At 35.7% G+C, this 23,934-nt stretch overlaps 1 protein-coding gene and 1 pseudogene across 1 annotated transcript in view; both read right to left on the bottom strand.

Moving 5' to 3' along the window:
• Positions 1 to 18,427: 18,427 nt before the first annotated feature.
• LOC137708868 (uncharacterized) overlaps positions 18,428 to 23,934 on the bottom strand; it is a 41,571-nt gene continuing 36,064 nt past the window's right edge. The window contains exons 6-7 of the mRNA XM_068448032.1: positions 18,900 to 19,013; positions 18,428 to 18,806 (exon numbers count right to left, since the gene is read on the bottom strand). Of these exons, the coding sequence (XP_068304133.1) occupies positions 18,703 to 18,806; positions 18,900 to 19,013 (218 nt within the window). The 3' untranslated portion in view covers positions 18,428 to 18,702. The remainder of the gene's footprint in view (positions 18,807 to 18,899; positions 19,014 to 23,934) is intronic.
• LOC137707640 (KH domain-containing protein At4g18375-like) lies at positions 19,440 to 21,322 on the bottom strand (annotated as a pseudogene).

The raw sequence follows: 23,934 nt of genomic DNA, 5'->3' as shown, positions 1-23,934 counted from the left end.
GTTGTAAAATCATTGATTTCTAACATACATGTTAACACTATATTAGAATCAGCGAATGCAGAATTCTTTGAGGATATATTTCCTTACAAAGAAAAGGAATCTGGTTCTAATCCAAAGAGGGTTCATGAGCATAGTCATGATGAAGCCTCTTCTTCTGGTGTCCAAGATGTGGAACCAAGAAGAGGATAAAGAATCGAAGTTTCTAAAAACTTTGGACCATATTTCATTACTTTCTTGTCCGAGAATGAACCTACAACTTTTAAAGAAGCAATGTCTTCTTTCGAGGCTCCATTATGGAAGGAAGCAACTAAAAGTGAAATGGAATCCATTATGGAAAATAAGACATGGGAATTGGTTGATTTACCTCCAGGTACTAAACCAATTGGTCATAAATGGATTTTCAAGAAGAAACTTAAGGCGGATGGAACCATTGATAAGTTCAAGGCATGTTTAGTAGCCAAAGGATATCGCCAAAAGGAAGGGTTGGATTATTTCGACACCTATTCTCCAGTTTCTCGCATAACGTCAATTAGGATGTTAATAGCAATTGCGGTTGTATACAACTTTGATATACATCAAATGGATGTAAAAACAACATTTTTAAATGGAGAACTAGATGAAAAAATATACATGGAACAACCTGAAGGGTTCGTGCTTAAAGGACAAGAAAGCAAAGTGTGCAAATCAGTTAAGTCATTATATGGACTTAAACAAGCACCAAAACAATGGCACGAGAAATTTGATCATACTTTGTTGACATATGAGTTCAAAATAAATGTGTCTACATTAAGAGTAATGATAAAACTTGTGTTATTGTCTGCTTGTATGTGGATGATATGGTTGTAATGGGAAGTGATAAAGATGTAATAAACCAAACAAAGAAAATGTTGAATTCAAATTTTGACATGAAAGACTTAGATCAAGCCGATGTCATTTTAGGAATTCAATTTAAGAGAAATAGTGAAGGGTATGTCCTTACACAATCCCATTATGCAAAAAAAAAATATTACGAAGGTTTGGTCAATTTGACTGCAAACCTGCTGCAACTTCTTTTGATGCTGGATGCAAGTTGGAGAAAAATAAAGGCAATGCCCTATCTCAACTTGAATATTCTCAAGTGATTGGAAGTCTAATGTACTTGATGAATTTAACTAGGCCTGACTTAGCTTATGTAGTAGGTAGGCTTAGTAGATATACAAGTAATCCAACACAAGCGCATTGGGATGCTTTAGTAAAAGTGTTACGATATTTGAAAAATACACTTAACTATGGATTACACTACACAAAGTATCCACCTGTTGTAGAAGGCTTCAGTGATGCCAATTGGATTTCTAACACTACAGAATCTAATTCAACAAGTGGATATGTTTTTACCTTGGGAGGTGCAACAATATCTTGGAAATCCTTTAAACAGAAATGTATAGCTCGTTTCACCATGGAGTCCGAGTTTATAGCTTTAGACTTGGCTGGCGACGAAGCCGAGTGGCTCAAACATTTTCTGGAAGATATTCTAGTGTGGCCAAAGCCTGTAATTGCTATATGTGTACATTGTGACAGTATGGCTGCACAATCAAGGGCCAAAAGTCATGTATACAAGGAAAGTCATGACACATTAGGCGTCAGCATAATACTCTTAAGAAGTTGCTCTCCAATAGAATAATATCCATTGATTATGTAAAGTCAAAGGAAAATATAACTGATCCTTTGACAAAAGGCCTACTAAGAAAACAAATATTATTTACATCGAGAGGAATGGGTCTCAAGCCAATTCAATGAATCGAACTGGGCAGAAACCTAACATAGCTGATTAGAGATCCCATGGTCTAGGTTCAATAGGCAAACTGGTTGAGTTTGATTCAAAAGTTGAACACACAACTTACCCATTCTTATGATAAAATGTGTGTTGTCTGTTGAAGTTTGAAGGGTTATGTTTTATATATTTAATGACATTAATATCTTGTTATCACGAGTAATATGGCATACTATTCTTATTTAATGTCACTTATATAGGAGTAAATGGGGCCGCATTTATGAGAATTGAAATGGCTAAATTCTCTTAAGCTCCTACGAAATCTGGGATCTGTTCAGGGCCAAAATGAACATAATTGTATGAATTGATGTGTGGCAGACATGATATGTGTGTAGTATATTGTCTCGGTTTACTACTGCAATGAACAGTTCAAGATCTTCCACATCCACTGTGTCACCAAGTAAACCCGATATGTTTTCACTAGGGTAAGTTCAAGTCCAAAAGACACTTCACCCAATGCATATCATGTTTATTCTCTCTTAGTTTTAGGCAACCTAGTCATACATTTGCATTTACATTTGCATTGAAATGTGGGGTATTGTTGGAAATTTTGAGTAGAAATTTCTTTGTCCCACATTGGTCATTCCCAAAAGGTTTCCTCACTTTATAAGGCTTTATCCCTTATAGAAAGTGATTGGAGTAATAAGCTTTGGAGACTAAAATTAGGCTCATCCTTGGGGTTGGGCTGTTGAGGTGTACTAATTAATTGGTAATTAATATATAATATATAATTAATTATCAAAAGATGGGCCTTGGGCCTTGGGGCTCTAATAATTAAATTAATTAATTATTTTCGGATTTAAGTAATTATTTTTAATTAATTTCGAATTTAATTAATTAATTACTTTTTTTTAACCAACAGACTCATGTTTTTAGATGAAGTCTGAAGTTTGAAAAAATACAGAAAGAAAACACCCATCTGAGAAGATGTCTCCCAACAGATGCATCCCTTCCTCATACCTGTTGCGAACAGGCATAATAATATTATATATACATCCATCTGCATGACATTTAGAACACAGAAAAAATACAATTCTTCTTCTATAATCCAAAACATCATTACTGAGAGAACCACATAGAAATTCGCCAGAAGCCAAGTTTTCCGGTGTTGGAATTCTGACTTGATTGTTGAATCCTGGTGAAGCAGACGTCCGTAGAACTACAAGCACTAAGTAGGGATGAAATTTCTGTTTCAAGGACATTGTGGTACACAAGCCTCGATCTTCAATATTTCTGTTCAATATTATTTCATTGTTCATACACTATTAATTTCCTATTTGCATTTATTATTTATTAGCATATATAATTTTATCACATATTGTTGACATATATCCAACATCTTTTGCTACCTCCGCTCCACTTTGTCCCTCCCATCTTCTCCTTCCCTGCTTCCCACAACCTGAAAACCCAGAAAACCAAAAAAAAAAAAAAAAAAAAAAAAAAAAAATCTGTGGGATGAGCTTGAATCAACGATGGGAGTGATGTAGAGCGTAAACCAAACCCAGAAAACATAAAAATCGCTGATCACAAACCTTACATATCTTTCACCTTCAAGCCAATTGCACATGCACCCTGCCCCAACTCTTTAATTTTCAATCTATCTTTTGCTCTGTGGTTTGATTTTGAAGATATGCACAGTCGATTATAAAGTTGTGAGAGGGAGTGAACATGGTGAAAGGGTGGGGGAGAAAGAGTTGGATGGGAAACGAAAACGGAAGAGATGGAGAAAAAGGAGGAGAAATAGTTTGACTAAAGAAAAAAGGTGAGACGGAGAGACTTCAAGAAAATAGGAAAGAAAACAAAAAGAAAAAGGAAAATAATTTTTATTATCCTGCTCTTTAATCCGAAACTACACCAAACAAGTCACTAAGTGAGTCCATCTTAATCTATTGTAAGCTAGTTTAACTTAGTCCTCGAAACTTGTCCAGTCCGAAATAGTTCGGTGCAATAAACACACCCGAAAGGTATTGATTTAATGACTAGTCTTTCGAAAGGATGTGTGTTGACTCCAGTACTTTGGGCTCTGGATAAGACTGTTGTTAGATTCAATATAATGAATAGACTAGTTTTTTTTTTGGCCAAAAAAAAAAAAGAAAGAAAAAAGAATAGATCAGTTTTTTATGTGAGAGTTACTCGTGAAGAGACGTGTTGAAGAATAGAGCTTGACATCAAAAATCGAGGCATTTCATAATAAAATCTCATACCAAGTAATAAGTGATTGACTAAATTAGAAACAATATGAATGATACTGGTGGTCATACTAAACCTTTAGGTTATAGCAGTGCTTATTGATGCATCGTTAGTAATCCTTATGCAAAAGGTTTCTCATGTTCCACAAACTTTTTAAGCTTTAAAAAGTAACACGTGAATCATCTTCCCAAAGTCCAAAAATTGCTGAATTTACGTGTAATTTTCAAAATTTGATGTCTAGGTCCAGGGTAAAGCCTGTACCGAAATATAAATTGAAGTTGGACGTTTTCTTTAAGAAAAAAAATTATAGGATCGAAGGCATACAGTATGAACCCAAGAAAAAGCACAGACATTAATATCGGCCAAAGAAAATACACGTACATTCTTTACCCCCAAAAAAAAAAACAAAAATTCACATACATTGTCTTCTCTTTACAGCTTACAAGCTTGTTAGAAAGTAGCAAATCCAAAACTAGCTAAAAATAACATAGGAATTTAAAACCACTTTTCTGGTTCCTATTAAATATTCCCGGTCCCAAAGTACAAATAAGTAATTCTAGAAGAAACGAAAATTGCATCCATGTCAACGAGGCAACTGGAATAATGGCAAACAATATGCTTGGAATAACAATCGATAGTTTCCCGTCAAGTATAATGCAAAAGGTACAAGAAAAGACAATCATCATGGTGAGATAAAAAGAGAGTGAAAAGGCATGCTATCATTTTTGCGAGCAAGGATTTGTAAAAATCATCTTCAGAATGACGTGATGTGAGAATTCCCAGAAACATAATAACCGAAGTTGTGGAAGAAAAGAGTAAGATTTCATCTAAAACTATAAAAATTATGAATACCTTTTTAGTTAAGAATGTAAGAAGACCAGTATCTTCATCATTCCCACCAAGAAATGTGAATGCTGCAGCAAACATCGTGGTGATAATGATAGCACCTACAACTGTACAAGAAATTGTTATTTCCTTCATTGAAATTTTTGCCGCTTTCCCCATTTCTTTATGATTCTCTGTAAATACTTCATACAATGTCATATTATCATCGTTTACAGATTCACATTTCTCAGAATCTGCAATGCTCTCCACAATCTGCATTTTAAGCAACAAAATATTTTAGGAATGTGACCATGACGTCCTTATCTCATCATATAAATCCTTAAACATTTGTCGTTTAAGACACCACATAACCCAGAATCATTAGTTAAGCTAGCTACATATAGGATGCTAGTCATATAACGTAGTTAAATAAAACTAAGGATTTCCTTTTTAATTTCAACTTTTTTTCGCGTTCGCTTTGTTCTTAATGCGCACTTGCTTTGAAATTGAAAAATCAAATGACAACAATAGGAGGAGTACAAGGAGAAAATAAGAGTGAGAAAAAAATATATAAACACAAAACGTATAGAGATAGATAAGTAGTCACCTTGAACCATTGTCGTTTTCTTTGCATTTGCAAAGCTGCACCTTGAATATGTTTAATCTGTAACAATTAGGAAATACTTTCTACTGTATGTCGCATGTTATTGCCTACTATGTTCGGCAGTTTAGCACTTTGATCGGATTGATCATGGTCATCTGTCTTTTCTGTTTCGAACAATTGACCCAAGACATTGTTGTACCCGAAATTGAAAACATATATAAAATTATAAACTTTGTGGTGACGACATTCAACGGCAATCTCTAATAGGTTCTAGCCTTTTTCATTTATAGCTTCTGGTAGGGGGATATGGGAGCTTTACATAAATGAGTAATATACTCCACATGCCCTCTTTCTGCTGCTAGGCACAGTGCTTCGATCAAGAAATCTCGTTTTTTGGAATCAATAAAGTTTGTCGCTTCACACATGAGAGGTAGAAATTGATCGACTCACTCATGCACCAATTTCATTTGATATATACGATTGATTCCTAAGTTCATTATTGAAAACAAATATAAAATTACAGTCGTTTATAATAATATTGACATTTAATAAAACAAACAAGAAAAAAAGAAACTGAAAAATCAATTTACAATATGAATGTGTGACCTACCCATAAGTTCTTGAAGACACGTCACTCGTCCTCGGAATAAACCTATTACTTGGTATTAGATGCATACATACGTTTATAATGTCCGTGTGTGTGTGCATATCACAAACAAGGAAAAATTGGAACCAAATACACACAATAAGCTACATCTCTTCTTGAGGAGGAATTCGTCCTCAATTTTCAGGAGCCAAGTTGTTAAAGAAGGTGGTGGGTTGCTAGGGATGGGCATTGGGAAAAATATGTGGGTTTGGACCAACCCATGCCCATTTGTGGGTTTAGAGATTTAAGTAAAACTAGTTGTTAAATTATCCAGTTTAGATCAAAGTGAAGTTAGAAGTATTTTGGTCATTTCAAAATTTTAATTGACCTTTTGGGTAAACTCATAAGTTAGTTAGATAGAGCTCGATTCATGAGCACATAGGCGCAAACAAAGCTCAATTCCAAGTTAGAACGAAATAGTCAGAGACGTTTTGAGTTGAAGTGTATTTTGGTAATTTGCCAAATGTCTATAAATAGAGGAGTTACTAGAAAATTCTAGAAGACTTTTTAAAACGAGAAAGCTTCTACTCAGACCCGTTCAGGGGCGATCAAATTGCTCAACCTGGTTATTTGACCGGTTGTTTCTCTTTCTTTCGACCTCTATTTGAGGTGATTGTGGTATCTACGGAAAGCTCTCGACAAGCCCAACGTTTTATTTTTGTTAGATTTCCCAATTTTTTTTTTACCCATTTCTATAAATCGAACCCACAAACTCCTAAGGGTTTTCTGACGACCTTATCTTTTTTCGGCGATTTTGGCAATGATTTTCATCAAATGAGCTATGAATCTTCATCTATTCTTCATGATATTCAAGTTGGTATGATTTTTCGTGCATTGGTAGTTATTTTTTAGTCAGGTATTTGGAACCCTAGAAATTTGATTTATCTCAGTGATATTGGCCGGTTTTCAACTAGAATTAGTCGTTGGTCTAGTTATGAAAGTTGTTTGTGTCGTTGAACTCTAGATACCAAGCTAATTTGAATTCATTTGGTTAAGGTTGAAAATTTGAGTTTCTCAAACTCTCCACCACAGCTGCTACCACATGTGTGGTGCGTCAGCCCAGTCACAAGTTTTCCTTAGTATTGGAAACCTTTTAGTGACCTTATGAACCTGTGTCTAGCTCGGTTTCCCGAGATTCATTTGTTTGATCTGGTGATCAAATTGGACTACCACTCATTTGTATGATTGGCAGTCATCCAACTGTTGGATCATGTTATGCTTGTAAATTCGCTATTATATATATACATACATATATATATATATATAATTCTCCTTGTTTACACCTTTGTTTTACTCTTTTATATAGGTTTTACATTATATTTGTGTTTTTTAGGTTGTAACAAGCAAAGAGTGCACAAGGAGCTAAAAAAAGGCTTTTACAATCCTATGTCATCAGCACAACCTGTGCAGATCAGCTGAGTTCGTGGGTTAAAATGTATTGACTCGGGAAGAAACAGGAGAAGTGCCATATATTCTTGGAAAGCCATGGATGTCTATTTTCCATAGAATTTTACAGTTCATGAATATCATTTTTCTAGAGGGAGTTATGGTAGTTTTAGTACATGAAGGTCGGGCTACGCGTGAATACGAAGTTTTCTACAAACACGTATCAATGTGTCAGATTAAAGGAAGATTAAAATTCCTATTTATTAGGAGTTTTAACCAGTTGAAGAAAGCCAAAAAATCTGAGAGAAAGTAAGTTAAAAGTCTTTTTTTAATATTATGAGACTTTAAAGCTCATTATGCTTGATAAGGAAAAGAAGGCTAATTGCCTTGTCTGTTACAACTAGAAGGGGAATGAAGGAGGATCCCTAATCAGATCAGCAGAGGGTGAGATACAAAAACAGAAAAACAAAAGAGAGAAAAAAAAAAAAAGAAAAAAAAAGATAGGCAGCGGCAGCCACCAAAAAAGAGGAGGCAGCCACGACATAAGGAAGAAAGAGGAAGGACCGGGCATCATTCCAAAATTCATCATTGAAGAGTTTCTTCTTCTCCTTTTACTTTCTTTTTTGTTTGTCTTTGCTACCCATTTAGATTATGAGTAACTGAATTTCATAGTTGGGACTTGGTTGAAGTCCTAATCATGTTTCCTTGAGTATTTTCAATACACTTTTGTTACAAGACAATTTGTTGACGCTTTAGTGATTAATTCCAGTTTTAATTCCAATCTTATTGAGTTATTTTATGATTGATCACCATAGAATAGTTTTGTAATTGAGTTCGTTTCATGGGTAAATTTGGATGATCGAGTCTTGTACCTATGCCGAGTAACTAGAGAACTAGTTACGGCTCTTGGAATTAATTATCACGAATAAACGGAATAGATACCATGTTCTAGGATTCGTGTGTTTGTCAATTTCCATTGTATTATGCTTTCTCGGAGTGCAACTTAGTAGATACCATGCTAAATACTTCAAGAATGAAAAGAGTTAGTGTAGACATCCATGCCTAATTTGTTGTTTAGGGAAATCAATAGCTTAAAGAGGAGATACCATGCCTTTAGGTTGACAAAAGTTAAGTATCAAAAATCTGTTTTGTATCATCATGTGTATCGGTTGCTTAGGCAAAAAAGGTTAAGGATGGAAACCAAAGTCCTAACTGTTCAAACATCGTTTTCAAAACCCATATTGCCAATTACTTTTATTTGCCTATGTTCTTTATATTGTGTTTCTATACTTAAATTTAAGACATCTCAAACTATTTTGTTAAACCATTATGTGCATATTTGCTAGTTTTGTGAATTAATTAATTTAAATTGTTAGGAATCATATTCTAGATACATATTAGTGCAATCCTCGTGGGAATGATCTCGTACTTGCTTTCTATACTATGTGTTTGATCTTGTGCACTTGCAAGTTTAAAACGTGCAAGTAGTATCTTAATATTTAGGTTGCTAAATGTATAACAAGTTTTTGGCACCATTGTCGAGGATTGTCCCCTAATCAGTGTCTAGAATTTGATTTCTAATGTCATTTTTTTCCCTTCTCTTCTTAGTTAGTTGTAGTTTAGGATTCATCATTTTTATTTTTATTCCTTTTAGTTATTTATCATTTTTTTTTATCTTATTGCATAATTTTTGTGCGTAGTTTCTAAAGTTTCTTTGTTGGTTTTGCAGTGCATGCAAGGAAGACGCTTACTCCATCTAGCTCTTCCCATTGACCACGAGCTTGAGCGTACTTTACGCAATTTGAAACAAACGCGCGGGCAGCGAGCTAAGTCCAAACCAAAAATGGCTGACGAAATAGTTAATCCTAGAGTCCCAATGCAGGATAAGTTCCAGCCTAAGAATATCGAATTTCCATCTTGTATTGCCTTCCAACCTAATGTTGAAGAGAACATGCATCTATCACCACAGTTGCTTAGCATGGTTCCCCATTTTAGTGGCAGAGCAGATGAAGATCCTCATCTTCACCTGACAGATTTCTTTGATCTTTGCAGAACACAAGGCATTCAAGGCCTTGCTCCCGAGCAAATTAGGTTAATTTTGTTTCCGTTTTCATTGAAATCTAATGCTAAATTGTGGTATAATTCTTTGGAACCAAGATCAATTCAATCATAGGAGCAGTTGGCAACCAAGTTCTTGAAAGAGTTTTTTCCTGCCGAAAAACCAAGCAACTGAAAGGGGAGATTGAGCTTTTCCAACAAAAGGATGGTGATTTATTCTTTGAAGCTTGGAAGGACTTTAAGAACAAGCTTCTTAAGTGTCCAACTCATAACATGCCGAAAGATGATCAGGTACAAGCTTTTTGTAAGGGTTTAAATGATACTAATAAAACTATTGTTGATTCAGCTTGCAATGGGATCCTGCTGAAAAAAAAGTGATGAAGAAGCCAATGAAATGTTCGAAAAGTTGAGTGAGAATTCACAACAATTCTCAATGAGAAGAAGAAGCACCACAAGGAGACAAGGAGTTTATGAAATTAATACCAATGATGGTGTGCACGCAAAGATGGCAGCCATGAATACAAAGATTGACATGCTTGTTAAAGCCATATCTTCCCTTAGCGGCAAACAAGCTTTTAAGAACTGAGGTATATGCTATTTGTTCTCATTCTGATCATACAACTGAAACATGTCTTATGTCTTCTTTTACAAATCAGGAGCATGCAAATTATGTGGGACAAGGAAATTACCATCCAAAGAACAATCCATTCTCCAATACATACAATCAAGGATGGAGAAATCACCCCAGTCTTGCATGGAGAAATGGGCAGAATATTCAGAATCCACCAGAGCAACAAATGAATTACCCACAAGGGAGCAACTTTCAAGCTCAATCAAAAGTGCAACAACAGACTCAAAAACAAAAGAAGCTAGCTTTTGAGAGCACTGTACTTCAGCTTTTGCAACAACAAACAAGTAGCCAACAAGGTCAAGGTATTCAAAAGTTAGAAGCACAGATGGGTCAAATAGCTAAAGAATTGAGTGAAAGAAAGAAAGTAGAGTTCCCATCACAAACTATACCTAACCCTAGAGGTTAAGATGAGCTTAAAGCCATTACAGTCCTGAGGAGCGGTAAAGTTGTTGACAACAAAGTGGGAGTAGACGATAAAGAACCAGAGTCTGAAGTTGTGGGTGCATCACCAACAAAAGCAATGGCTTCCAAGAAGGTAAGTGAGAAGGAGAAGGTGATATTGCCACTTGCCACCCTTCCCTCAAAGGTTAGTCAAGCAAAAGAAAGAACAACACTTACTTGATATTTTTGAAACTCTTTGGAAAGTAGAAATCAATATTCCTTTATTTGATGCTATTAAGCAGATTCCATCTTATGCTAAATTTTTAAAGGATTGTTGTACTCACAAAAGAAAGTTTTAGGAACATGAGAAAGTTGCATTAACTGAAGAAGTAAGGCAATTTTGTTGAGAAAGTTACCTCCTAAACTAAAAGATCCAGGGAGTTTTACTATACCTTGCACTATTGGAAATTATCATTTTGATAAATCTTTGTGTGGTTTGGGTGCAAGTGTTAATCTAATGCCTTTCTCCATTTTAAAAATTTAGGTTTAAGGGATTTGAAGCTAACATCGGTTTCTTTGCAACTTGTAGATCGATCAATCAAATACCCAAGAGGAACTATTGAGGATGTTTTAATCCGGGTTGACAAATTAATTCTCCCTACTGATTTCTTGATTTTAGATATGGAGGAAGATAGGGAAGTTCCAATCATATTGGGTCATCCATTCTTGGCCACTGCACATACATTGATTGACGTTGAGAAAGGCACTCTTACTATGCGCGTTGGGGATGAGACAACTGAATTTAAAGTATTTGGAGCAAGTCAAGATCTACAAGTGACTAGTAAATGTTACATGATTGACTTTGTTTATGAAGATTTGTTCTCTCTTCTTATTGAGTCTTCCAAAAGGCCTTCTAGCAACCACTGGTTGGCTAATGAAGGAAAATCAAGTTCAATCGTCAAAGATGAAGGGTGGTGGAACAAGAGATTCATGAACAAGAATAAAATTGATTTTTTCCCCCATTTTAATGATCCGCCATCTTCAACTTAATTCGAAGATGGAGAGCTTGCTGGTTTAATTCTTATGGAGATTAATGATTACATCTATCCAGCTAAGTCTCTCTACTTTCTCTTTTACTTTTGTTTTCATTTAATTTGTTTTGTTAGGTTGTTAAATTGTTCTTTCTTTTCCCTATTATTTATTTGTCCATTCTAAATGCTAATTTATCTCACAACATTGAGGACAATGTCGATTTTAAGTTTGGGGGAAAGGAAAACAATTCGAACTTGGTTTTTATATTTTCGTTTTATTTAGAGTAAAAAACAAAACAAAAATTAAAAATAAATAAATAAATAAAAGAAATTGTTTTGACTCGCTTTCCGAACATCTATGATGACATTCAGTGTTATCAACTTGTAATATGTTGTTGTTAGATAGTTGAGGTAGCTTAGTCAACTTGTCTTTATGGGCATGTCGTCTTGATTTACATGTAAACATTGTTCTAAAAATTCTCACCTAGGCGCTAGGCGGCTAGTCACCATCCCGATTAATGCTTAGACGTTTGAAAATTAAGAAAGGGCGCCTAGACCAACTGCAGCGCCCGTCTAGACCACCTAGGCACCTGCCTAGGTTGCGACTCACTTAGACAAAAAATAAATAACTTTCACTTTGCATTTAATTTTTTTCAATAAATTGAAAGAAACTTGTTGAATACTTAAATGAGCACACACTATTGCTTGTTCCCCATGTTTTCATTATGTTCCAATACTTCATAATACATATGTCATTCTATTTTTTAGTTCATGATGAAATTATATATGTTGAGTATAAACAGACATTTATTTACACGAAATATAATAGATTTACTTAAATTCGCCTAGTCCGCCTAGGCGCCTGTCTAGACCCTGCCTAGCCGCCTAGGTGGTAGGCCCCAACCCGCCGCCTGACTAGCGTCTAGTGTCTTTTAGATAAGTCAGTATTGTATACTGTAAGAGATTCATTGGAGCAGTGGTGGTGAATCTGGAATTGCAAAGAATTCAGGTGGGTGACTTTAATATTTTCCTTGATATGGTTATCACCCATAAAAACCTTGTTGTTATATTATGTGTGGATATAACATGGATTTACAAATAGTTTTATTGAAATGTGTGCTAGTGTATACCTATGTTATGTTTCAACTGATTGTGAACTGTAAGGGACAGTAGAGGATCGCTAACTAGTTTTATGGGGTGATGTGGCATTGAGTTTGCACCACGTAGCAGTGTGGTACATGAATGGTCCTGTTTGGTTAATCTGCATTGTGGGACCATACTATTTAAGGGTTGTTGCTTCATTAATCAGCTATGGGCAACCATAAAGTTGTACATGGTTAATCTGCAATAGGTGATCCTTGCTACTTAGGTATGTCCATACGAACTTTAAGGATCATCATGCTTGGTTAATATGCGATTGGTCATCACTGCCTAGCATCATTCTTAGGCTTTCTACGTTGTTAATGCTCTGTATTTATAAAGCTAATACGCTTGATGACGACGTTATAAACTTGTTTGCCTGACCCTTGAGTACCAAAGCTGCCGAACCTAAGAATATTATCTTCAGATCATCCCACGTGCATGCAATCCCATCTTTTTGCCAGCCAAAAATTATCATCTTTATCCCATCTTTGCATATTTGAACCCCATGCACTAGCAGCTACCCTTACCTACTCTTACTTGCCGTCACCAAAGCCTCTCGGCTCCATCTACGCTTGTGAATTTCAAATAAGTGGAGCTTTGCAATTGCCCTTGATAACAAGAGGATTCTTGGTTGGGTACTGTAAAATTCATGAAATTGTAAAGATGTAGTCGGTGTGCCTGCAACTAGGATGGTAAACTTGAAACTGTAATTTCATGATAAACATGAAATGCTAATCTATTATAGTGAGAGTATGGTGGGTCGAATCCGATTAGGTCTACTGTACTGTTAAGATTTAGAATTTAATTTTTAGAAAGATGAGGCTTGATCAGCGACGAGTAGGATTGCAGTTTACTACTAGCAGTGTTTGGTCGCTGGCGTGGGGGGTCGAGATCGTGGTGGGTGTCGTAGTGGGCGGAGACTCGGTGAAAAAAACCTATAGCCAAGGAGGAAGTACATATATGGGATGAAGATGTTCACATCTATTTTATAGTACCATTATGGAGCAACTTACCATGTTAACAAAAACCAAATCGGACTTCACACATGTAACATACCTGAAGAAATGAGATGCTTTTGATTCTCTTTCTGGTCGCAGAGATGACCTTGATCACTCTGGTCATTTTTAAGTTTTTCAACATTTATACCATTATCTTTGTTGATGGGAGAAAGACGTTTTATGCGTATACCTATCAGAATAAGAACACAAGCCCAATCATAATTCAATTAAATGTTCCTCTGAAGCAAGTTTTTATGTTATGTACTCATGTAGTACTTCTACAATGAACACGGATCCCCTCTGGATCCATTATGTGGGGATCCTAGGAATTCTTACATATCAGCCGTTCATCGAATGTCATGCGGCCAGATTTCGTCAGGTACTATTTGTATTTAATTTAAAATAATAAAAATAAAATGATTTTTGACCGCACGATTCACAATAAACAATTGAGATGTGGGGATCCCTAGGATCCCCACAGAATGGATCTACAGGGGATTGTGTTATTCTACAATTGATCCGATGATTTACAATATTGTGTTCTTTAAATGCTTTAGAAATAACATCACAGTTGGGAGATTTTGATTATGTTATTAGTCACTTGAGGAGTAAATTTGCTATAGAAATAAGAGTAATGCTAAGGAGACTAAATTTGCAAACTAAATAATGTGTCACAAATAAGAATAAGCACGTTTGTCAACGTTTAAGTAATAAATCAGTCATCAAACATTAATTTTAGTCCCTAGTCATCAAACATTGATTTTCGTTGGAGCAAACATGTGGAAACGTAACACTAATTACAAAGTCTGTTGATTTTATTTTTTTAGAAAATTAGATATTAATCCTTAAATAAGATGAAGTTTAGAAAAATGTCTTATACAAGATTAAAAATTGATTTTAATCCTAGACACTATTTAATGCCATCATGTGTATTCAATGTCTCTCTTTTTATTTATAATTTTTTGGTGTTCATAAATTAAAATTTATGAAAATATTATAAATTTTAATTCTCATTATGGTAAGTCTCCTATATAAGAAAATATTTTCATAGAGATTTTTCGGTACTCTTATGTTTTTGCATATTTTCTTATGTGCCACCAATTAATTACAATTTTTTTAGGTACGAACATTTCGGTACACTAGGTTAGTATAATATGTTTAGGTATGGACACTTCGGTACACTAGTTTAGTATAGTATATTTAGGTACCAATATTTTGGTACCTTAGTTTAGTATTATATATTTAGGTATGGAATTTTTGGTACACTTATGATTTTGCATATTTTCTTATGTGCCACTAATTAACTACGTACAATACATTGAGGTAGTACAATATATTTAGGTATGAATATTTTGGTACACTAATTTAGTAAAAATATATTAAGATATGGACGTTTAGGTATACTAATTAGAGGAAGCTAAATAAAATTAATGAATTAAAATGTGTATAATAATAAATTTAAAATTTAATGTAATGTAATGTAATGACATTAAATAAGATATCTATTAAACATTATAACAAAAATATAATATGAATTTGAATTAAGTACACATTAAAGGACTAAAACCAATATCCAATCTAACACCAGGTTTTTATTAAATTTTAATTTCTTTAAGGATTAAAGTTTATAAACCCTTTTATTTTTTCCAAACGAAGTACAGCTAAAGGACTTTTATTGTGGAGGGTAATAGGTAATTTTAAAAACTGAAAATATGAGGAGAAAATCAAGGTTCTAAAAAACGCTAGACACTAGTCAGGCGGTGGGGTAGTGCCTAGCACCTTGACGGCTAGGTGGGGTCTAGGCGGGCGCCTTGGTGATCTAGGCAGATTTAAGTAAATTTTTTGTATATCTTGTAAATAATTACATATTGACACTTACAAAAAATTATACTTGTATGAAATACATAAATAAGATAATAAAATAATGATAAAATGCAAATAAAATATCTAGCAAGTCCAGAATTTAAAAATATATTAAGCATACATACCATATAACTTAAGACATTTTAAATGACTATATCTAATTTTTAAAGATTAAAAGTAAAAATCCAGTTAGGTGGCTCATAATAAAAAGAATTTTGAAAAGGTGCATATGCATACTTTCCCATTTCATAAAGCACCACGTGTGTGGTGTGACCCCTTCCCTCCAACCCTAGTTCCCATGCCTCACATCAGCCAAGACCCATGCCTCACATCAACCAAGACAGTCACAGAGTCCCAAACTAAGGAGTCCATTTTGACGCCTTGAAAACCGGAATATTCTATTTTTTTTATTCTTTCCTTTTCCTTATCCTCTTCGTCTTCTTTCCGTTCCCCCTTCTTCTTCTTCTTCTTCTTCTTCTTCTTCTTCTTCTTCTTCTTCTTCTTCTTCTTCTTCTTCTTCTTTTTTCCATTTTTCCTATGTAAATTCTCCCTTCTTTCTTCGATTGCTCTGCCAGATTCCCTTTCTCCACCTAATTAAGTTTCTCGTTTCCTCTCCCTTCATTCTTCTTCGATTGCTCCGCCTGATTCCCCATCTCTCTGCCTAATTTCCATCTTCTTGCTCTATATAATTTTCCAAAACCTAATCATGAGTCTAGTCAATTTCCTCAAGCACAGCAAAGAAATCTTCTCCGGCGAAGAAATATGGGCTTCCAGGTCAAAGTTCTCGTTTTTTTTCTTGCTATTGCACTGTTATTCTGATTCCTTCTACATATCTCTCTCATGTTTGCTCTTCCTTCACGCTCTCTCGATTTCTCTTTCGTCGCCATCGTGGTGTAGTGAGACGGAAAATTTTAACAAAACTGTCGCGGAGGCCGCTTAGCCCAGCGCCTAGCCCGCCTAGTCAGCCGCCTAGGCACCGCCTAATACCCATGCCGATTTCCTCAATGTTTTTGAAATAATCGTGGCAGTGGCCCAATGCCCAGCGCTTAGGCGACCGCTCAGACCGCGTTTTAGAACACTGGAGAAAATAAAAAGCAGTGTTGAACTAACTGTAATAAATCAACTTTTCCTAGAAATTGAGTCGGCTTCCACTTTTGAATGCAAAACGGTCACTGGCCAATGTTACTATGGGGAATTCTCCGTTGTGATCTTTAGCCATGGCTAGTTACGGGTGTAACGCTAAATCAAATCTCACGCAATATTTATATATAATAGAAGTGTGAAAACAACAGTTTAAGTATGCAGATAAAATATGTAACCAAAAAGATCACACACGGGCAAAAGAAGATATAGCTAGGGCGTCAACATTAATAATTGGTCATGTTTGAAAGTCAGTCGATTCCCTCTCTTACCAAATCGTTTGTAACGAAAGCCGAGAGAAATCAGTTAAAGAGGCATCGGTAACGTGCAGTGTTTTGCGTGGAATGACAGAATAGAGATAACGAGCCATTGTTTCCCCAATTGACAAACTCTAAGCGAAGACAACTAGAGGCGTTGTGCCGGAAGGTAAAATTACCATAAATCGGATATAAACATACAACCAGTGGCATATCTAAAAAGGGACCTGGGAGGTCCCAGGACCCTTCGGAGAACCTAAATCGTGCTTTAAAATTTTCTGGGGACCCCTCGTACTCGAAGATGACAGCTAGTGTAGCTGCAGTTGCAGCGTCTTCCTGGAGAAGATGGCCGCGCGAGGAAGAAATATTTTTTTTTTTCTAATTTAAGACTTGGCCCATAAAGCTCATTTAGGCCAATTGTTTGGTTTTGTTCAATTTTTGCTGTTTGTTTGTGGGCCTAATATTTTGCTTAGGCTTTTGGTGAGATGGTTGGCGTGTTGCTTGTTTTCTTGTTTTCAGGGCCCACTTTTTCTTTGTGTTACTTTCTTGGGTCTTTATTTTGTAAAGTTTTTTGGTAACTAATGAATTTTGCCTTTGTATCATAAAAATAAAAAAAATAAAAAAAAACCCCTATCACGTCCCCCTACAGTCCCACCCCATCCCTTCCTCAACTTGATATTATATTCTCCCTTAAAAAAAAAATTGATATTTATATTTATTTTATGCATTTTGATAATGATTTTTCTCAATTAAGAGGGATTAGCAATCTTGCTAAAAAAAATGGTGGAAGAAAGGGTTGCAGAAAATAGTTGCATATGTTTATTTGCTTATTCAGTGGGCTTTGGTTTTACCGGGTTGCAACTGCTTCAATGGAGATGACATTTTTTTGCTATGAATATCAAGGGTCTACTTCGCAACAAAATGGGAAATCAATAGTTGCGTGGAGAGGATATTTTTCACTATAATTTTTTTTTATCTTTATTATTGGGACTCCCTGAATCTAAAATCCTGGATCCACCACTACATAGAACTTCCAATTCGGTGACAATTTCACAGTTAATTCATTGCATGGATGGTCTTGAACTTGCAGGTTTTTTGGGTTAAGGTCCTTAAGTACATCCTCCTCTTTTTAATTGTGAGACGTGTAAGAATTAGCCAAGTACTTTGAAAAGTAGAGATTTTGTCATGTCATTATTGTATTTACCCATGTGAAAAATTGGTATGAAAATTGAATGTGTACAATGTCTTCAATTTCATCTACTCATTTTGACGCCTGTAAAATCTTCTCCATATTCTTATATTAAGCATTTTACGTCACTGTAACAATGAACTCATTTTCACGATTGCATCTTTCAAGGCAAAATATGCAAAACAGTGAACAAGTTTTCAGATATATATCCAGGAACGAGTTTGCCAGTCATTGATTGTGCAGCTTTAATCTATGCAACAGAATAGACCTTTACCACCTTCGTTGTATCACAAACAACTAGCTTTTCCGTATCAGCCGGAGTGGTGCCGAGCCAGTTGACCTGCCAAGGCAATCTTCCCCAATTAACGTGCAGTGTTTTGACGAAATGTTATTAAAAGATACAGAGCTGTGGAACCGAATGTGTCTTGAATTTCCAAGTCTTCCTTTGCCATTAACTCCACCAACTGTTCTATATTGCGCACGCTGCAGTTGTTAAGCGGCCGGACTGCGTAGTGAAGAGCTGTACCGCCACTTGAAATTCTTTCACTTCCTACCTGGGATGGTCGTGAAGAAACTGGATCGCTTTATCCCAATCATTAGACTTCGCATATTTGACGAAAGTTGCATGGATATCGTTTGCATTGCTCTCATGTCCTGCATGCCATATTTTATTTTAACTTTGTTAACTGCTAACTTTCCCCCGCAATATCTTAATTTATGAGGGATCAAGGTATATATTTATACTACCTGCATTGAGCCCTTCTTCCATTGCGAGCTCTGGCCTAGCTTCACGATCAATTGGGGTTGGCCCATCATCATGATCAATCGGGGCTGGATACGCTTGAAGAAGTGACCTCTCATCTGAAAATGGAAATCTTGATGTTCAGATATTACCATCACTTCTTAATTTGTCTTTTCTTTTCTTTTCCTTTCTTACAAATGCCTACGTGTGTGAGAAGTTCAGCTACTAATCAGAATGCTTTATTAATCCATAATACATACAAAATATTCCTCATAAAAAATATCGACAGTGATGCTCACGGTGTTCACATATCTAGAAAGTTCAATTCTACTACTGGTTCTCCTGGGAAACCTTGTTACACTATTTAAGACATGATTAACAACTTCAAGGCAGTTTATTATTTAAACTCTTGAGTAATTTGTGACCTTTCAGTTTACAATAAACTCTACATAAAATATATAAGTATAAAAGAAAAATAAGTTGTCAATCTCATGAAAAAAATCAACTAAAAACTAACTGCAAAACGAAGGCAATCAAATCAATACTCAAACCAAGATAAGCCAAAAAGTTGGCCTATCATCCTTCGAGTAAACACGAATATTAGCCTGGGTTCTCCTTCTCGTCTCATTTATAACTTACCTCCTTGTCCAAGGAGGCATCCAAGTACAAGAAGCCTAGTAGTGATTATGCCTTTATCGGAGAATTCACTTATGCTGTTCTGAAGCTCAACAATTGTCTCAATGGTTTGTGATCTGGGATTCCACAAAGCCTGAAAAAGAATGAGCAAGCTGATCCACTGCTAGCATATTCTTGATCCACAGGCACCAGCAAACAGTTGGTGCATGGTACGTTGTCCATGCCAATAACATTTCTAAGTCAATATGAAAAGAAGTTAAAGACAGGAAATGGCTGTGTATCACAAAATAGCATACCTCAAAAGCAGAGACGTGAATGACACTTTCTTCTGAATCCTTTGATGCATCCTGAGCATGAATACTGGCTCCTGTTTCCAGTTGTAAACCGCCCTTGCCAATAACCCACCAAATTTCCCAGCTGAACACATAATTTTCATGACAACTCAGCTAGAGCTAGAGCTGCACCCCCATGTCCAGGAGGAAAACCATTAAAACCACCCCGGACAAATCCAGAACGGTTTTCATATCCTCCTGTCCATGGCATTGGCGACATAGTGTGGGAAGGAGCCCGATTAGACAACATTGGATTTCTAGGTGAAAGGAAAGGCATAGGAAAGCCTGAAGGAGGCTTGTCCTTCCTAGGATTCTGATGCGGTAGATTAGACACTTCATAAAGTGCCCTCTTTGTCACATTTGGTTTTGCAGATATCTCTCACTTATGTTGAAAGTTAATATATGCACCAAAAAACAAATAACAAAGAATTTTTCATGTGAGTTTCATATAAGCATGTTTGGAGATTGAAAGTGACCAAGCTACAAAATCATATGCTTTTACAAATGTAAAAAGAAGACAAGAAAAATCTCAATACACCCACAAGTTTCCAGCAGCAGACTTCGCTGGCACACAGTGATTGCATACGTGGACCACTGGACCTTCATTTGTATACATAGACATATTCAGGGTCTATATTTTGAGCACCAATAAATTTCCCAATAATAACATACACAGCTGGGAACGCATATTAAATTAAAAACAACAAAAATCATTTCTAACACAAAAATAAGTTTGAAAAAAATTTCACTTGAATCAACAGATGATCTCATACGACGTCATAAGATTTGCTCTATTAGCTCAATCAAAGTCTAATCCCATCTACATCATATAAAATCTTCTTTTGGAACATTATTTCCTATGTTAGAGAACATGCAAGGCGCACAAAAATAGAAAGAGTACCAGCACCAATTCATCAGTATCCATAACACAAGTTGGAAGCTGATCTGCAGGAAGGACAACCTACCATATTGTTTGGAACTAGAAGTCTTGTGGTGACAACACTGTTCTCGTTGTCATCATCAAATGTAACTCCACCAAAACGATCTTCCTCTACAATCCTGTCATGAACTTTCAACAGAGCATCCTGGGCAGCACAATGCGGCTCCATTTCATTTCCCTCTGCTAAATTTTCATGGTTATTTTGTTTGCTTGAAATTTTTGTTGGAGAGCTATAGATAATAATTACTCTCTCATCTGAGCCAAGAACAGAATCAGAAATAATCTTTGCCGGGGATCTCCTCTAAGGGCTTTGACTATGTTGCCACCCTTCCCAATACCACCACAGACCTTTTTACAAGGGCAGAGAATACGATACACAGTGTTGAGCAACTGATAATCCTCTGAAGGTTGCTTACGGCTTGAATCATTCCACTTTCCTTTCTTATAGTTGTTGTAACCCCCTCGTCCTTTAAACTATATTAGGGCGTTTCTTGAAAAAGTTTCGATTGTTCCCATCCATCATACCCGTCAATACTAAAAACTAATAACTGAAGCGGACTAAATTTTAAGCAAACCTTAATACCTGGATTAAACAAAACAATAACAAAAGTTGCCATTACTGCGAAAGAGCCGAATGCCATAGTAATTTTCTCAAGCAATGAAACTGGGCTCATCATTTCCAATTTCGAACGGAACACTAAATTAAGCAAAAGCTATTGAATTCAGGGACTGCCAATACAAAAGTTCAATTATACATTGTAAAGCTTGTAGTTAAAAAACGTACCTTGACCTAGTAAAGTATTTCCAACGAGCTAGCAGCCGTAATTCGTGAGCGTTAGGCTTCGGGCCATCGCCCTAGGGTTCCAAAAACCAAACATATTCAGCTCAAATACAAAACTGGAAGCAAAAAGGACACACCTTATGGGATAACCAAGCTCATACAATATCAAATTCAAGCGTTTTCTTTTCTGGGAACTAACCAAAACAATAATGCAAGACAAAAGTTGGAATCTTTAGTTAATTAACGACAGGAAACAATGAATTAGATGGAGGGTGATCGGAGAAATGAGAAGAACATAGCACAGGCCAGTCAGTAAAACTGTAAGATTATGGTTTGTGGGGAAGTTAATGAAAAGTTTTTACCTTTTTACGTACCAAAGCGCACGAGCGAGAGAGAGAGAGAGAGAGAGAGAGAGAGAGAGAGAATCAGACGTAAAGGGAGTGTGGTTAACAAGGTGGAGCATGGAGTCTTGGACTTGCAGAGTTTTGCCTGTATTTTTTTTTAGGAAAACTAATGAAAAGGACTTGAAAACTTTGAGTTTTAACGATAGGGACAAAATAAAGAATAAAGTGAATAGTACCAGGTTTAACTTTTTAGTGTAAAATGTGGTTTTTCATTAAAGTGAACAATACCGTGAGTTTTTCGTTAAAACTTCATTTGTTTTCGGTGGAAAACGAGGTGGGCTTCGACCCATTTCGACTTTTTTAGGAAAGGCCTAACTTAACTTCGACCCGTTTCAAATTGGACATGTCACAAGAGGTCTTGTGCATGACCAATTTTAAAAAAAAAATCCAGAAGTATTGGAAGACGCTTCGTGGGTTTAGATTTTGTAGTATACTCAGAATATAAATCGGTACATCACGTGTTATAATATAAGGAGAGAGATGCGAAAAATGTATATTTATCTAGTATTCATAATGTATTAACTTGTATTCCGGATAGATGAAAAAATTTCTCCCTTTAAGGGTGTTAATTCCAACATCCGATGGAGTTGATCCTTGAGGGATAACTAAAGATTTCATTGTTTGAAACTTTAAAATAAAGGATAAAATTTAGTGACAGTCCATTCAAATAGGAGTAAACTGTGGTGTTAGCCCATCAATTATTTCTTCATCGACTTCTACAAGTTAGCTTATTATTCCTACAAAGACAACACCAAACTAGATTTCTTCTCGTTCAAGAAAGGCCCAAGAGCATTTAGCACTTAACTAGTTTGGTATTTTTCATCGTTCCTACATGAAACAATGCAACGTCTGAGTGTTTTTCAGTCACGACCTTTGCAAGCAGATACTTTGATGGAAACAGTTTATGAATATAGATGCCCATTGCACCATTCAATCATCCAATTCATCCCTAAAATTCTGCCAAGGATTTTGTCAACAATGTCCTTATCGTATTTTCTTTTCATAAAACAAGGCTTAATCAGATGCAAGGTTTCTATGACAATAGAGTATTCAAAAGATAGCCCATATAGTGAAAAAAAGTGAGAATTGAACCCTGGTGATAGAGACTACTTGGAATTGAGCCCCGGATTAAAAACAATAGGCCTTCCTTCCCATTTTAGCTCACCGATTCATCCAGAACAAATTTCATGTAATTTGGCTTTGTTTGTTTTTCTTCCAACTTGAATTGTTTGAGTCATTTGATTAATTGGGTTTTTATTGTTTCTTTGTTTTGGGTTTTAATGAGTTCAGTTGGAAGAATCCCCACCGAATTATGTTTGGGTTTTGAACTCAAATTTCTCTTGCCCAAAAATAAATCAAAGAAATATAAACAGAAGAAAGCATCAGAGAGACAAAATTTGCAGTCAAAATCGTTCTACACGCCTGCAAATCTGTGAAAGTTGAGATGTGGGTTATCTGAGGAGGCGAAATGAGAGTTCTCCGTTTTGCCAATGTGAAAGAGAAAGACGTGGAATGGGTTAACAAATGAAAGGTGATTAATTTAACCTTGCATGTGAGACTCACTGGCAGCATATTAACGATACTTAACATAAATTTTAACTTAGGATTCAATTTCTAACCGTCCTCACCACAAGGGTTTATTTCTTAATTTGTTTACTACAGGGGATATTTTCCGAATACTATATCATTACGGGGACCATTTATCCGATTTAGCTTGCCAAACAAGGAAAAAGCAATTAACGTCATAAAAATGTCAAAACATCAATTGTGCTTCAAGTGTTATCAATTATTTTTATTTTTTTTTCATTCATATGGCAAAGTCATGCATTGTATATTAGTCTAGGTACATAGTGTAGGTACAGTATTTTCTTATTAAGTGCATTAGTTTAGGTATATTACATATTTAGAGGCAATGGATTAGTCTAGGTATAATACTACAGGTACAAT

The sequence above is a fragment of the Pyrus communis genome, chromosome 11 (genome assembly GCF_963583255.1).
Source record: "Pyrus communis chromosome 11, drPyrComm1.1, whole genome shotgun sequence".
Lineage (NCBI taxonomy): Eukaryota > Viridiplantae > Streptophyta > Magnoliopsida > Rosales > Rosaceae > Pyrus > Pyrus communis.
Note: the sequence above shows the minus strand (reverse complement) of the source record. Positions and strands in the feature narration are given on the sequence as shown.